The sequence below is a fragment of the Ochotona princeps genome, chromosome 2 (assembly GCF_030435755.1).
Source record: "Ochotona princeps isolate mOchPri1 chromosome 2, mOchPri1.hap1, whole genome shotgun sequence".
Classification (NCBI taxonomy): Eukaryota; Metazoa; Chordata; class Mammalia; order Lagomorpha; family Ochotonidae; genus Ochotona; species Ochotona princeps.
In genome coordinates this window covers 106,708,710-106,724,602 of record NC_080833.1, presented here as the reverse complement: position 1 = coordinate 106,724,602, position 15,893 = coordinate 106,708,710, and the positions used below count along the sequence as shown (strand labels likewise).

Sequence of the window (15,893 nt, the reverse complement as noted above, 5' to 3'; positions counted from 1 at the left end):
AAGAGAGAGCACCCCTGATTCTGTCTCTTAGTTATGCACACTGGTGGTGGTGGTGGTGGTGGTGGTGGTTATGATCGTAGTGGTGGTAGTGGTGGCTGTGGTTGTGGTGGTAATCAACTCTGCCCCCTGAGGTCCTGGGGAATGGGCCTCCTCCTTCTCTCTCTCTCCCCATCTGGGGCAGGAAGCACATTTGATTTCTCCAAAGCACTCCCACCACTACCACCAACAGAGACTCAGTCTCCCTCTGCAGCTCTCACTCCTTGGGTCTGAGGCACCACGATCATCCCGAGAGAACTGAGGGGTACTTGCAGGTCACACAGAGCCTCCATGCCCTGTGCAGGGCAGAGGAACCCTGCCAGCCTCATCTCCTGCACACAGGGCACCCTCCACTCCTCTGAGCAGGCCAGTTGTGAAGGAGCGTGGGCAGTGGGATGGGAACTGACTTAGCCCTTGGCACCATGGTTCCCACCAAGGGTCCACCCTCCACCCAAACCACATCAGAAACACCCCAGCTTTTCGTGCTGCAACCGCACCACTGGGATAGGTATCCTAACCTGTCTGAGTTCTTTGGGGCCTTTGGAGATCTGAAAGTCATGGCGGAGTGTTCTTATGTGCCTCCACTCAAAGTGATACCCTCAATTTCCATTGCAGAGATGGCCAGAGAGGCCATGTGAAGAACCCTTGGTGTGCGTGTGTGTGTGTGTGTGTTTTCATGTGAAGAACCCTTGTATCATGATCCCGGTGACAACTACCTACCCCTTTCCCCATCGCTAATGCCATTGCCCCAGCACCTACATTGAAACACCAGAAAATTTCCCAAGATGCAGCAGGGAAACCAATGTGTTTATGTGTGCGTGCACACATGCATGCTTGCGCACATCGGGGGGGAGGGGTTGCTACTATTGCAGTGGGAGAGGGGACCTGTCCATATTCTGGCTCTCCTAGTCCACCAAGCCCTTGGGAAACACCAGGGATGCAACAATTTCAATCTATTGCAGAATTGCAGAGAATTCACACCTCATCAGAGCATAGGATCCCACAGCGGAGCATTTAAGAAGCCTGTTCTTTGAATTGAGTCTTGTTCATGCATGGGCTTATTTGCACAGCACTTTATTATTTAATTGAATTGAGAAGTTGGGGTGGAGTGGAAGGCAAAGCTTTCAAAATTCCTGAAAACAAACTATGGACCTGGGAACATGGGTTATACTGGAGTTACTGACTGTAGAACTCTAAGCTCAAAGCATCATCATTTACTGTGCTACTATACTGGCGCCCTCACCTCTCTCCTCTCTCTGTCTCTACACACACACACACACACACACACACATCCTATCTTCCTACCTTCCCAAGAGCCACATCTAAGATTGTTAGCTAGAAACTAAAATTTGACTTGGAAATGTGACTAGCTCTCCTTACACTATCCTGTTCCCAAATCAGTCATTTGTGAACACCTACTATAATAGTCAGCTCTAGTGAGAAATGGATTTCTTTGTTTATTTCAGAATCCTTAAGTCCTAGAACATGTGACTCAGGATCACAGACCTGGAAGAAACGCACGTAGGGAGTGGGATGAGCCCAGGGAGGGAACAGGGTGAGCAGTGACACACGGAAAGCCTGTAAGAGCTGGCTGGAGACGAACCCCAGTGTCTCTTTGTCCTTCGCATTTCTCAAGCTCCCCTCTGCATCCTAGAGGAAAACAAATGACTAGGAGAGGTCTGAGGTATCAATCACTTTATTGTCCCGCAGGTACAAGTCCCTGGGCCTACCCCGGGCCCAGCAGCTTCTGCTAGTCTTTGTGGCTGTCCTCATGGGCTATCACACCTATCTTCACGACCAATATGAGGAACTCCTGGAAGTTGATGGCATTGTCACTGTTGACATCCAACTCTCTGAACCAAGTGTCGGCATCCTTTTTCTGTTAAGATGGAGAAAGAGGGATCTTAGAGACAGCCGGAGGCTGGTTGTGGACAGGGCAGCATCGTAGGCAAGCAGGAAGCCCACCCATACCCGGCCCCTCCTCACCTTCACATACTGAGGACACTCAGTAGCTAAGAGCTTCCTCAGATCATCCCTGTAGAGGGCATGGTAATTCCCTTTCTCCAGGGAGTACTTGTGGTAGACAGAAATGATTGAGTTCAAGGAATTTTCCAGATCGGTCGGCATGGTGCCCAAGGATTTTTCCCCACCTGAGAGAAAGAGAGCCACATGAGGAGCTCAGGCTGGAAGTGCAGCACCTGTACATGTACAACCAAGACTAGAAAGACACCCAGAGAGTCCATAGCCCAGGAAATGCCTTTGTTCTAGACTGTGCTATCCAAATAACTAAACCCACAGAGGTTGTGGCTCCAAGGAATACAGAAGGGAGATACAGCTACAGATGAGGGAGGCAATTTTGACCACACAGGCACATACAGCTCTCCCTACAACCCCACCCTCTGCCCAAGAGGGGCCCAGCTTTGGAAACAAGGTGCCCTCCCCTTCTGGAAAATGCCAGAAAATTCATTATCCTTGTCTTCCTCCTCTGCCAGGAGCACTGGACCTCGGCTCCAGACTCCTTGAGCTTTCTCCCTCTCTCTCTCTCTCTCTCTCTCTCTCTCTCTCTCTCTCTGAGAAGGCTGCTCAATCCCCCCAAGCCTCCCCTCAGGAAGCCCAAAGTGTGGCCCAGACTCCATCAGCTCTGCTTACCAGGTATCCCCAAAACAGAGTTGATGAAAGGCATGTAGGTCTGAGTGTCACCTCCTTTTTATAGCGTTGAGGCTTGGTTAGTTGCCTACAGCCTCGGGCCACTCAGACACAGTTCTCCCTTCCAGCATTGCTACAGCCTCTGGTTTCCCAACTAGGTGAATTTGGCAATCACTGCACAGAATGTAAATTTCTGATGGGGTGTGGGGTGCAAGGAGGAAGGCTTTGCCGGGCAGTAGTGCGCGGGGCAGGAACCTGGAGGAAGCCAAGCTGAACACTCCTTTTCTGGGCTCGCGGCCTTCCCTCCCTGGTGTTGCCAGTTTCCTACTCCTAACATCCCTCCACTTCTGCTCTTGCTTGGCCTGTGCCTTACTGGCCTCTCTGGCCATCTCTGCAATGGAAATTGAGGGTATCACTTTGAGTGGAGGCACATAAGAACACTCCGCCATGACTTTCAGATCTCCAAAGGCCCCAAAGAACTCAGACAGGTTAGGATACCTATCCCAGTGGTGCGGTTGCAGCACGAAAAGCTGGGGTGTTTCTGATGTGGTTTGGGTGGAGGGTGGACCCTTGGTGGGAACCATGGTGCCAAGGGCTAAGTCAGTTCCCATCCCACTGCCCACACTCCTTCACAACTGGTCTGCTCAGAGGAGTGGAGGGTGCCCTGTGTGCAGGAGATGAGGCTGGCAGGGTTCCTCTGCCCTGCACAGGGCATGGAGGCTCTGTGTGACCTGCAAGTACCCCTCAGTTCTCTCGGGATGATCGTGGTGCCTCAGACCCAAGGAGTGAGCACTGCAGAGGGAGACTGAGTCTCTGTTGGTGGTAGTGGTGGGAGTGCTTTGGAGAAACCAAATGTGCTTCCTGCCCCAGATGGGGAGAGAGAGAGAGAAGGAGGAGGCCCATTCCCCAGGACCTCAGAGGGGCAAAACCATCTCCCCACCATGAACAAAATGCCACTCAGCCTCACTGGCTTCTGACACTGTAACTGATTTCTCCCATTACAAAGGACCATTGTTATGTCATGACAGCCTCAAAACAGAAGGAAGGCAAGCAAGGAATGAAACTTGTCCTGTCAACAGACAAGGGCACAAAGACCAAGAATGTTCTAGAAACAATTTGCCCAGAGTTTCCCAAGTTTTCCAAGATGGATGTGTTGGATCCAGATAGGATCCAAGAACATTTGGACCTGGAGCATGACCTTACAAGAACATGACTCCTCCAGGCAGTCCCCTCTTCCTGCCTTTCTTCCTGCTTTCGGCAGGTACTTATGTCACCTCACTCCTGCCTGACACATTGAAGAGTGATCTCCCATTCACCAGTTCATGCCTCCAAATGGCCACAACAGACAGTGCTGGGCCAGACTATAATGCTGGGAACTAGGAACGCCATTGGGGTCTTCCATGTGGGTGGCCGAGACTCAAGCAGTTAAGCTGCTATCTGCTGCCTTCTCAGGCTCATTAGTAGAGAGCTGGATCAGAGGTAAAGCTGGGATTCAAACCAGGCAGTTCTTCAAAGGAGTGCTTCTGGGTCTTTCCTCTCTTGGAGCCCCCGTTCCTGATACTACAACAGAAAGCTTCTGTCTTTCGTATCTTTAATAAAGCTTGCTCCGCTCACACTTGTCTAACATTTCCATCTGCGGGTTTTGCTGTTTTCTGCAGCTGATCTGGACACAACACACTGGGCACCCAGAGAGCAGAAAGTTCATCCCCACTTCAATTTCTAAGCTGAGCCCACAGAGGTGTTGATAGTGTTGACTGGTGTCACTGCTGGTGATCATGAGTCTGCCTCACCTGGGGTGTGTACACGACCAATTGCTTTCCTTGCGCTTTAATTTGGTTGGTCTACCACTGAGAACTCATCTTCAACTTCAGCTCATCTCCCCCATCATAATGAGTTACCTCTTTGTAAACTGCTAATTTCTCTGGGGCTTTGTCCGCATAGATTTTCATAAAGCATCGGTGTTTTGTTAAAGGATTTGTTTATTCGGGCCCGGCGGCGTGGCCTAGCGGCTAAAGTCCTCGCCTTGAACGCACCAGAATCCCATATGCGCACCAGTTCTAATCCTGGAAGCTCCACTTCCCATCCAGCTCCCTGCTTGTGGCCTGGGAAAGCAGTCGAGGACAGCCCAAAGCCTTGGGACCCTGCACCCTCGTGGGAGACTCGGAAGAGGTTCTTGGTTCCTGGCTTCAGGTCGGCGCACACCGGCCGTTGCAGTCACTTGGGGAGTGAATTATCGGACGGAAGATCTTCCTCTCTGTCTTTACTCCTCTCTGTATATCTGACTTTGTAATAAAAATAAATAAATCTAAAAAAAAAAAGGATTTATTTATTTGAGAGGTGGATTTTTACAGAGAGAGCTCTTCCATCTTCACCTGAATCTCCTGCATGGTGTCCTCCACTGCTTTCCCAGACACACTCGCAGGGAGTTGGATCAGAAGTGAAGCATCCAGGACCCAACCTGGTACCCAGGTAGGATGCCAGCATCCTAGGTAGAGGCTTAACCCACAGCACTAACCCCAAAGCACCCTTCTTCCACCCAGTGTCACCATAAAGATGGAATGTTTATTCTTGCTTGATCCATGGTTAGCAGAATTCATGCTACTCTGATAGGGGCTCTTTCCAAACTGATGTTTTCTTAAAATATTTTCAATTTGTTCTTTTATTGGAAAGTCAGAATTACACAGAGAAGGAGATTACAGAGAGAAAGATATTCTATCTACTAGTTCACTCCCCAAGCAGCCACAAAAGCTGGAACTGAACGGATCTGAAGCCAGCAGCCGGGAGCTTCTTCCGGATTTCTCTCTTGAGTGCAGGTCCCAAGGCTTAGGGTAATTCTTTACTGCTTTTCCAGGCCACAAGCAGGGAGCTGGATAGGAAGTGGAGCAACTAGGACATGATCGAGCGCCCATACAGAGTCCCAGTGCATGCAAAGCAAGAATGTTAGCCGCTAGGCCACCATGCCAGACCCCAAACTCATGCATTACATTTCTTTGAGCCTTCAACCAAATCTTTTTTGGATAGGTGGTTATCTTTATGTGAACCATTTTTGATGGACAATGATTTTGAAATCCATGCAGCTTTCCGTAAAGGGCATTTCCCAAGAGTGTTTGAATAACATTTGTATTGTGACGTATCTTTTTATCACCTTTTCTTCAAAAGAGCCTCTTTAGAAAACATGGGATTGTGTTCACACCCTAGGGCCTGGCACCTAATAGGTGCTCAATTAGTATCTTCTGAGTGAATCAATGAATGCAAACTTGAACTTTTAGCCTTTTCCTCATCTAGTTCAGAAATTCCCTTCATCACTTCCAGGCACATGAAGTCATTTTTTAAGAAGGCAGGGCAAAAACTCATCAATCAAATGCAGTCTAACTTCCTTGACAAGAAGTGAATCATCCTCTAGTCAGGAAAATGGAATTGTTTCTGAAATAGGACTGGTTTTAATCCGACTCCCAGCCCTTCCTTCATCTCTCATTCAGCAGGCACTGCCCACTGGAACAGCACCTGACCCCAAAGCCATGCATCACATTTTGGGAGTGTCTGTGCAGCCACTGACTACTCCAATACTCCCAGCGCCTTGCAAAACAATCACCACAGGTACAATTATCCCTGTATGACATGTAGGGAGACTGAGGCACAGGGAGTCACCCCAGGGCCTTCTCCAGCGAGGAAGACCACGGAGCATCATGAGTGATATCTTCCTTCCAGCATCATGTGAGACCAGGAAACATCATCCCCAAGAGCCCCCGCCTGGACAGAGCCTTGGGGGGCCCCAGCACAGGTGGAGAAGCACATCAGAGCAAAGGTAGCAATCAGCCTGACGGACATTGGGCAACACGAGGGGGAACAGAACATAGGCAAGCTTACAGGAAGGGACTGAGTGTCCCAACAGAGGTGAGCTGACCCATCCCCAAGGCTGAGGAAATGAGGACAGGGTAGCAAGACTGGTGGAGAAATCCCACAAGAAGGGGCTGAAGCAAGACAAGGCGGACTCAACCTGGGCACCCCGGATCCGTCCTTAGGGCCTGTGCATCCCAACAGTCCTCAGGGGAGACCTACAGAAATGCTCCTCCCCGGGGACCTAGAGAAAGAGGGGCCTCTAGATGTGACTGGGAAGCCCAGTGGGGAAAGCATGGATCCAGGCAGGGGAGCCCAATTCCCTGTGTTTGTTCCTCCAACAGGCTCGGAGAGTCTTCCTACAGTGACCAATGGGCACGATTGTGTCATTCTTTCATAGCTCATCAGTTCTAACACAAAACATCAGACAGTGGTTCCCACACCCGTGCTCCCAAAACACGGCCTGCCAAGGTGGGCTCTGGCAGTGCCTGAGAACAGGTGCATGTTGGATGGCTGGGCTCCCACAGGGATGGAGAGGGAGGGCCAGGCACTACAGGATGGGCAAGTCATGAGCCGCTCTGAGTCAGAAGTGGCATTGGCATCCATCACCGTACTTTATTAATGAAGAGCAGACCCAGCCCTTCTCTCCTCCAGGAAGCACTCCCTGGTTGGTCAGCTCCCAGGTTCCACTCAACACTCTTTCCAGGGACAGGTGTCTGTCAGTGTCCATCTCTCCGCCAAGCTGGATGGTCAGCTTCACCCTGTCTCGGTCTCTGACTCAGAGCTCAGCACACCATCTCCCCTGGCAGGCTGGATCCCCGCCCTAGCACCTGCGTGGCCAGCCAGCTACCAGCACCATCATACCCTAGTCTTCAAGACCTGAAGCTCCAGCCTGGTGTTGCACCCGTCCTGCCTCTATCGACACCCTCTCTCCTGAGTCTGCTCCCTGCTCGCCATCCCTGCATGCAACCACAGTCCTCACGACCCCTGCCCTACCAGAGCCTGGGCCTCCCAGCGGGTCTCCAGCCTCTGCTCTGGCTCATGAGCAGCCCTATTTGCATCTGAGAACAAAGTAGGGCACACAAGCATATGTACACATGTATGCACACATACTCACACAAACACACACACACACACACACACTGCTGGAACAGCCATGCAGGATTTCATGTCATTTTTAAATTTCTGAAGTTCATTTCTTTTAAAGTTAGTTTTTTAATAAAATTTTAAAGTTTATTTAAAATTTCATTTTTAAAATTCTAACACTCAGCTTTTAAGAACATCCAGACCCTAGTCCCGGCCCATCCATCAAACTGATTTCATTCTCTTCTTTCCATGGACAGCAAACTTTCCACTGCCCCTGGTTCCCTCTGCTGAAATACAGGCCCTTCCCATGCCAGCCCTGCCCAGCCAAGCTCACCCATCTTGGGGAGCAGCTTTGCTTGCACTCTCCTCCAGAATAGGGGCACGTCTGGAAATGGAGCCTAGGCCCACATCCAGCTCCTCCCTGTCGCTGTGGCTCCCAGCCTATTAGGTGTCAGGATGAGTGAGGATGCAGCAACCACTGGGAGGCTTCCTAGACTGAAAACCTAAGGCAGGGCCTGTGCCTCCCATTCCTGGAACCGAGGACTGTATCCCTGCTGTCAGGGACTTCCCACCCAAAATCGTTTCCCCGGGTTGGGATACCAAACCTTCCCTGTCTGAATTCTTAGGCGTAACCCAAAACCATGAGCTGCTTGATACCCAGAAATATTTATGAAATTGCATTATTTTCTTTCCCACAGCTGTCCCTTCCACAGACACGTACATGGATAGACACACTCAAGCAAAGACACACACTGCAGGGTTCTCTGTTTCCGGGTCCCATGTACTCTAGAGGCAGGTCACGATGGCCACAAGGTACCCTGGCCACAAGTCCAGGAGCCGCCTTCCCTCCTTCTAATAGAGGTTGTGCTGGGCACAGTGGTGGGCACACAGCTGCCGGTGGTACTGCAGGTGGTAGTCCTTCACCAGCTTGCCCAAGACATACAGGAACTCCTCAAAGCAGATCTGGTCGTCTTTGTTCTTGTCTGCAGCCCGGAACAGCTCCGCGATGTAGTAGGGCTCCTTCCGGCCCTGCAAAAGGGGCAGAGCGTCAGTCATGGGCCAGGCAGGCAGCCCACCAACAGGGCCTCCAGCACAGCCCTACTTGGAAGGAACGCACAGGAAACCGCAGCTCAGGCACATGGTCCACAACTAAGACACCACACACTGTATGCACAGGTTGAGGTGTGTGAGTACGTCTCGGGTGGAAGGGGCCAGGAGGCAGGGAGGACAGAAGAACAAACAGGTGTGGGTTAGGCCAGAGACACAAGGATTCCAACGGAGCCAGGGAGGGAGTTTCAGGAGAAAGGGAGGGCAGGAAATACACCTGGGCTGGGACAGGTGCTGCTTCCTGCATCTGTTCCCATTTTTTTCCCTCTCCTTGCCTCCACCAGAGAGCCCCACAGCCCCCGCTCCTCTACCCAACACCCTCACACTCATGTCCAATCCCAACCCCAGCCTCCACCCGGAGCCCTAACCCTCTTGGTCCCCACTGCAGCCCAGACCCTGCGCACCAAGGCCTCCATGAAGCGAGGCACGTTGTCCATGAGCAGGTCCTTCAGCTCCTCTAGGGACAAGGTCTCCACGTCGCCCTCCCGAGCTGCATACTGGTGGTAGCAGTGGATGATCTGGAAGAGGGATTCCTCCATGGGGGTGTCAGGCATGGCAGCTGGGTCCCAGCCTGGGCTGGGGTCGGGGGCAGATCTGGGGGTGCAGGGATGGAGAATCTGGGAGAAGAAATAACACCTCATCTGGGCTATGCCACAGCAGGAAGGACACTCACCCAAGAAACTTCTGCCCTCCTGCTCCTTCTGCCAGGCCCTCCCTGTGCTCTGTGTGACCCCCTTACAAACTTAACCCAGAATCTTCATGCCATAGAGCTTCAAGTCATGGCTCTGTCACTGCACAATGGCAGGGCTTTCTGGGCACAGGAGCTGAGTCCATCTGCCCACCATCCCCCCTCACTCCTCCTTGGGTAAGGAGAGGACTGAAGTCAACAGGGCGGAGAAGGTGAAGACTCCAGCTGGGTGTTGGGGCAGCGTTCAAACACTCTGATTCCATGTCAGAGTGCCTGGGTTTGAGCCCCGGCTCCACCTCTGATTCCAACCTTCTGCTAACATACATTCTGGCAGGCAGCAAGTGATGGATCAGCTCCCTGGGTCCTGCCAGCCCCGTGAGAGATGCAGATTGGGTCCCCAGCACCTGGCTTTGGCTTCGTGCAGCCCTAGCTGTTACAGGAAATTTAGAGAGTAAATCAGCAGGTGGAAGATCTCTCTTTCTCCCCCTTAGTGTATATGTGTGTGTGTGTGTGTGTGTTTGCCTTTCAAATAAATCTAAATTTTTAACAGACTCTTCGAGGCATGGCAATCTTTGTGTTATTCCCCCAAGGGAATACGTTTCAGTCCTTGCAAAAGCAGAATCAGACTGATGCTACCACAAGCAGAAGGCTGAAGTCACTGTACTACCCAGAACCCTCCACCTGCTCTCCCTGTTGTGGGCTGCATGTTCTTCCTCAGCTGATGCGACAGACAACACAGGGATCCCTGCCTTGACTTCCTACCACCCCTTGCTGAGCAGACCTCTCCAGAAGGAACAGACGTGCCCCTAGCACTGCTCCAGCCCTACAACCCCGTGGGCTTCCCAGAAGCTCTGATGCCTGTGACTTGCCACCCCCCACTTCCTGCCACAGCAAGGCCTCTGTTCTCAGGGGGCATGGTGGTCCTGTCTGCTTGGTTATCCTCCCTGGGTTCTGGGAGATGAGAGAGTGACAACTGCTGTGCCCACCGGTGATGGAGCTGACCTGACCCCCGGCAGGAAGCCAAATACCCTTTATTCCATTTCATCTTCCCTATGATCTTAGGAGGTAGGCAACATGAGCCCCATTTCCTGGAAGTCAAAGGGAAATGAACCCCAGAGAGGTGAAGTCATCCTCCAAGGTCACACAACTGACCCACTGGACTGAGTCCCATGTCTTAGGAGAATCAGGTCAAAGTCAGGCTTTAAGTTTAGGGCGCTAAACCCCTTTGGGGCCACAGTTGTGCTCTTATGACACTCACCCATACTACACCCACTCTCCTCAACAGGTGAGCTACATACCTGCTCTCTAGAATCCAGCCCACATGCCTCCAGAATCCTCTTGCACAAAGCTCTGACCTGCTGCTATCGAGGCAGAGATGTTCCGAATCCACAGTCCCCGGTGCGTCTCCAGCGTCAGGACAGAAAGCAGCAGCTTCAGCAGGGAACCCGCCAGCAAGCCTCACACCTGCCGCTCCTCCTGTGTCCAGCTGTGGCGGCCAGTGCTGTGACTCTTCACAGCCACACCATCGAAGGAACTTTGACTGCATTCCTGAGATGACATCACGACGCTTACTAAGATCAACTCAGCCAGCTTCAAGGACCCACCTCCCCTGGGGGCCAGGTCAGAAGCATCCAGAAATCACAAAGTCCTCCATACCTGTCTCTCTCCTCAGAACTCACAATCTGGGCTCCAGGGGAGGGTGGGGTCAGATACACACTTAAATACATCTTCCTTGCCTGTCCTCCTACAATTAGTGAACCCCCAGACTTCACGGCCTCGGAACACAATCATGCGTTCAACATGTATTTCTCGAGTAGCCATAGGGTGCCAGACCCTCTGAGAGGCAATATGAGTAAGATTTCAGGCCACCTCACTGGGTGGGGATGAGTCTCCCATTGTCCCCAGGCACCATGAATACAGCCAAGTGGCATGAATAGGGCAATCCAGGCCCCCCAGGAGGGAACACCTTCGACCTGGAGAGTAGAGGAAGACTTTGCTAGGGAGGCAATAGTTGAGTTAGGAATGCAGGGGAAGTTAAGAACTACATGGAGGAGTGACGGCAGGTGCTCCAGAACAAGGAAGCTGCAGGGGCAGACTTGGGGTTGGGGAAGAGCCAGAGCCTGCTCGGGAGATGGAGCTCACAGTGCGTGCCTTGGGCAGTCAGCAGCAGCATGGCTAGTGAGGCAACATAGCCCTGTGCACTAAGCTGCATCTGCAGCGTTATCCTGTGCACAGGAAAAGGCCCATGGAGGACTTTTGGATAACTTGGGTGATGGGTGGAAGACAAATGCAATAGAATCAGCTCTGTTCAACTGACCCTACTGAGCAAGACCGGAACTAGAGAAGTGGCCTCCTTGCAGCTACCCTGGGATCCTGAGTAACAGGTCCCTCCCCTACCTCAAACCTTCTCTCTCACAGGGCCCTTTCCACCTCTCTCATCTCACCCCACACAGCTGTCCTGACAGGGACCTGAGAACATCCTTGTCTGTCCTGCAATTAATGAATTCCACAAGTCGATGAGAGCATCTGCCAGAAGAGGGCAGCAAAGGACAGATAACTGAACCAGAGGCTACTCCCGCACCTCTGCAAAGTTGCCCAGCAAACAACAGGTGGATTCTTGAGTCAACACCCTTTCCGGTTGCTTCACCCATCCATCATAATGATTTCCTCAGCAAACCAGGGGCCCCTCATTGTGCTGTTATGTTTCTAAGCCAGAAATAAGACTTAATTTCTTAAAAACAAGATCATTGGGCAGTGTCACAGAGAAATTTTTTGCATGCCTTTCCTGCATCCATTTCCCTGGAAATATATCCCAAGGAATGAGTTAAACAGATGTCCAAAGCAACATGAAAGCAAATGTCCACCATTGCAATATCTATAGCCAAATTAACTAACCAATTAACAAATGTGATCTCTCCACCCTTGGAAAAACAGTTGAGGAATGATTTGTCCGAAGTCTATCTGCCCTTCTCCTCTCCCCATCTTCGGTCCAAACCAGGATACTGTGCCATTCCAGGGATGGCCCCTTCTATACCTGTGCTGCAGTGGCCCATTTTGCTTTATGTCACGCCACAAACCAACTCTGCCAAGCTCCATCACTGCCAGTCTGAATCTTGAGGAATATACAGTGATCATGTATTACCATGGATCAGAATTGGTCTTATTAGTTTGTTACTGCTAGAGACTCAGTTTAGGCTAGTCTGCTACCAGTAGAAACCCAGGTTAGGCTGCCACTTGCACTAAGGATATCCCATATCAAGGGGCTAGTTCACAACCTGACTGCTCATCCTTCTCTTACGGAACAAGAAATCTCCTCCCAAGGGAATGTGTCTGATAGTCCTGAGACTGGCTCACATTTGCAATGCATCCTGTACTCGTGTCCATTGCTCAAGCAATGGTGCGAGGGTATCATGCAGGGATAACTGGCGTCCACACACTCACAGGAGGACCTACGGAGCAGAGGAGGACTGATATAAAGCGAGAAGGAAGCCAGCACAGCCATAGCCCAGAACTCCAGACTGAGAAAATGCTATCCATATTAGCTTATTTTTCAACTAATCACTAATATAGGGTGGGGACTTATATCATGTTATCAAGAAAGTCACTCCAGAACAAGGCCTCAAGGAAACAATATTAATCAGAAGTGGGCTTTGGTTCTATAACACACTAGAGCAGAAACTAACTTAAGAGCAGTTGGTATAAATCTTGAAAAGGGGAGAAGGGGCAGTGCAATGGCTCAATTGGCTAATCCTCCCACTGAAAGTGTCAGGATCTTATATGGACACTGGTTTGTATCCCAGCTGTTCCACCTCCCATTTAGCTCCCTGCTTGTGGCCTGGGAAAGCAGCTGAGTATGGCCCAAAGCCTTGGGATCCTGAAAATGCATGGGAGGCACGGATAAAGCTCTTGGCTCCTAGCTCCTGGCTCCTGGCTCCTGGCTCCTGGCTCCTGGTTTTGGATGGGCTGAGTTCCAGCCACTGTGAACATTTTAGGAGTGAACCAGCAGATGGACAATTCTGTCTCTCCTTCTCTCTGTAAATCTACCTTTCCAATAAAAATAAATAAATGTTTAAAGGGGGGAAGTGGTTGATAGTTACTATGCAGTGTGCTCATATTAAGGAGAAAGACTCATGGAGAAACCTATGCTCTCACAGGAAAGCCAGTAGGAGATTCTAGAAACCCAGTGTCACGAGACTCCAGTGACTGGCCCATGGCAGAGTCGTGCTGTCCCTGGTCCTGAATTCACTGTGGCCTCACTCCACCCACTCCTGCCTGCCTTTGATCTCGTGGGACTCACATTGCTTTAATCTTCTCTGCTGGGACTCTCAGAGTCCTTAAGGGAGTGGACTCAACTTTCTAGGCAAGGAAGGGGGGCAAAGGGGACAATGAGAAGAAAAACATGAGCACGCAGTGTCTGCTAAACATCCAGAGTAGCATTCTAAGACAGTATCCTCACACGTGGCCCCTATGAGTGTTTGACACAATCTCATAGGTGTTCTTGCCCAGGGAATGGACTGATTACAGAAAGTACACAATTTTTATTCTTTTATATTTATTTGAGAGACAGAAAACTACTACCCTCTGATTCGGTCGACAAATGCCTGCAACAGCCAAGGCTAAGGCAGAGCCAAACCAGGCGCCAGTCTCATGATCAGGTTGCCCACGCAGGTGGAAGGGACCCAGGCTCTTGAGCCATCACTGCTGCCTCCCACCACCTGCAATGGCGGGAAAGTGGAGGCAAACCCAATCCTCCAATGAGGAGGCCGCAGTTGTCTCAATCACTAACCCAAATGTCCAGCCCTGGGAAGCAGATACCCAGCTAGGTGAAAGATAATATCTCATTGTTGTTCCATTGCTCAAGGGTTCTGACAACACCGTTGAAGCTGCAGCAATCTCCTTTCTTTTGCTTCAGTATCACTGGACACAGTAATGCTTTTTTCACAAAGAGCATGATTTATTTCCCACTATCCTCAATTTAATAGTAAATTTCTACATTTCTAATTAAGGTGTTGCCTTTTTAGATTCATTTTTTTCCATGTAAAGGTTTTTAATAAAAATTTATTCTTTGGCACTTTAAAAAGTGTTCGGAGTATGTAGAGTTCTTTTTATTTTTTCCTAATTAGAGAGTATTATTGTTGGTTTGCACAAGTATTTGGTCAGTTGCTTGCTTGTATCATTCTACTTGCATTTCGGATCTTTCTTGTAGGGTAAATTTTCCATTTTTCCCACAGTACTTGCTTTTGATTTTTTAAAATTTCTTATTGATTTCATTTTTCTTATTAGGAAAGCTGATAAAAATAAAAGCAAGGAGCTGGCATTGTGGCATAGTGAGTTGAGCTACCACCTACAATACCAGCATCATGTATGGGCACCGGTTTGAATCCCAGTGCTCTACTTCCAATCCAGCTTCTAGTTAATACACTTGGGAGAGTGATGAAGGATGCTCCAGGTACTTGGACCTCTTCTCCCGTATGGGAGACCCAGAAGCTTCTAGCTTTAGCCTGGCCCAGCCGTGGCCGTTGCAACCATTTGGGGCATGAACCAGTGGATGAGTGAACTCTTTTTCTTTCCTCTGTCTTTCCCTCTCTTTCTTTGTAACTGCTACTGTCAAACAAATAAAATAAAGCTTTTTGATGAACAGAAAAATAATAGCAAACAAGCTGAAAGAGAGTCTTGAAACCAGAAATAAATTATTCAAACTCTTTACACTGGTAAGGAGGAGAATGGAAATACTAACCACTCTATACTAGATGAAGGCAAACACGTGTGTGTGTGTGTGTGTGTGTGTGTGTGTGTGTGTGTGTGTGTGTGTGTGTGTGTGTGTGTAGAACAGAATTAAAGACAACCAAGGGATAATCAAGACTCCTCTGTGTGGCCAACATGCATAGCCAAGGGGAAAGGGAAGTATCACCAACAACCAGAGCAATGAGAACAACAGTTTATTGGCCTCCAAGGACAGCTTTGGGCTTGGAGCGGCTGAGTCCTTTCTGACCCTCAGTAGAGGGTTTCTGGCCACGGGACGGATTGTGTGCATCTACAGCAATAGCAGCAACACCAGAGAGAAACTCAGGGAAACCGACGTCCCGGCTGGGATCCATGTCCTCCTTCTGAAAGAACTATAAGCAGTCTGCACTCTTCTGTTCCTACAGAGAAAAAATTTCAAACAAAAGAAAATGAGATTATAACGTAGGCTTGGACTAGGAGAGGAAGGAGGGGATGGCAGAGGCCGAAGGGGACAAGGTAGCCGTGAGGGTGGAGGTGGCTGTGGCAGACTGAGGTGGAGGCTCTGACACTGCACTTGCCATTGGTGGTCTCTGGCTCTGGCGAGAGCGTACACAAGAGATCCAGAAGCCTTGAGTTGTGCCTGAGCCCTGCCTCCTGGCCTGCTGCCCCTTGAACTCTCATCTGAATCCCAGACCCACTCGTCATCATCACCTCCAGCCCCGAGCCCCACTCCCTTTGGCTCTCACTCAGTCTTACCTGTTGAATTTAT

General features: G+C 50.3%; 2 protein-coding genes and 1 long non-coding RNA gene across 3 annotated transcripts in view; 1 reads left to right on the top strand and 2 right to left on the bottom strand.

The window, feature by feature from the left end:
- The window catches only part of LOC105942063 (uncharacterized), a 178,454-nt gene that overhangs the window by 60,351 nt on the left and 102,210 nt on the right, over positions 1 to 15,893 (top strand). The window lies entirely within an intron of this gene.
- On the bottom strand, positions 1,715 to 2,792 carry S100A8 (S100 calcium binding protein A8). The gene is made up of 3 exons (XM_004588916.3): positions 2,686 to 2,792; positions 2,023 to 2,186; positions 1,715 to 1,915 (listed from the first exon to the last, which is right to left on the bottom strand). Exons 1-3 carry the CDS (start codon positions 2,717 to 2,719, stop codon positions 1,787 to 1,789), a joined length of 327 nt encoding a protein of 108 aa, XP_004588973.3. The 5' UTR covers positions 2,720 to 2,792; the 3' UTR covers positions 1,715 to 1,786.
- LOC101536346 (protein S100-A15A) lies at positions 8,452 to 9,283 on the bottom strand. Its single transcript, XM_012928175.2, has 2 exons — positions 9,117 to 9,283; positions 8,452 to 8,634 (listed from the first exon to the last, which is right to left on the bottom strand). The coding sequence occupies exons 1-2, from the start codon at positions 9,264 to 9,266 to the stop codon at positions 8,458 to 8,460; spliced, it is 327 nt and encodes a 108-aa protein (XP_012783629.2). The 5' UTR covers positions 9,267 to 9,283; the 3' UTR covers positions 8,452 to 8,457.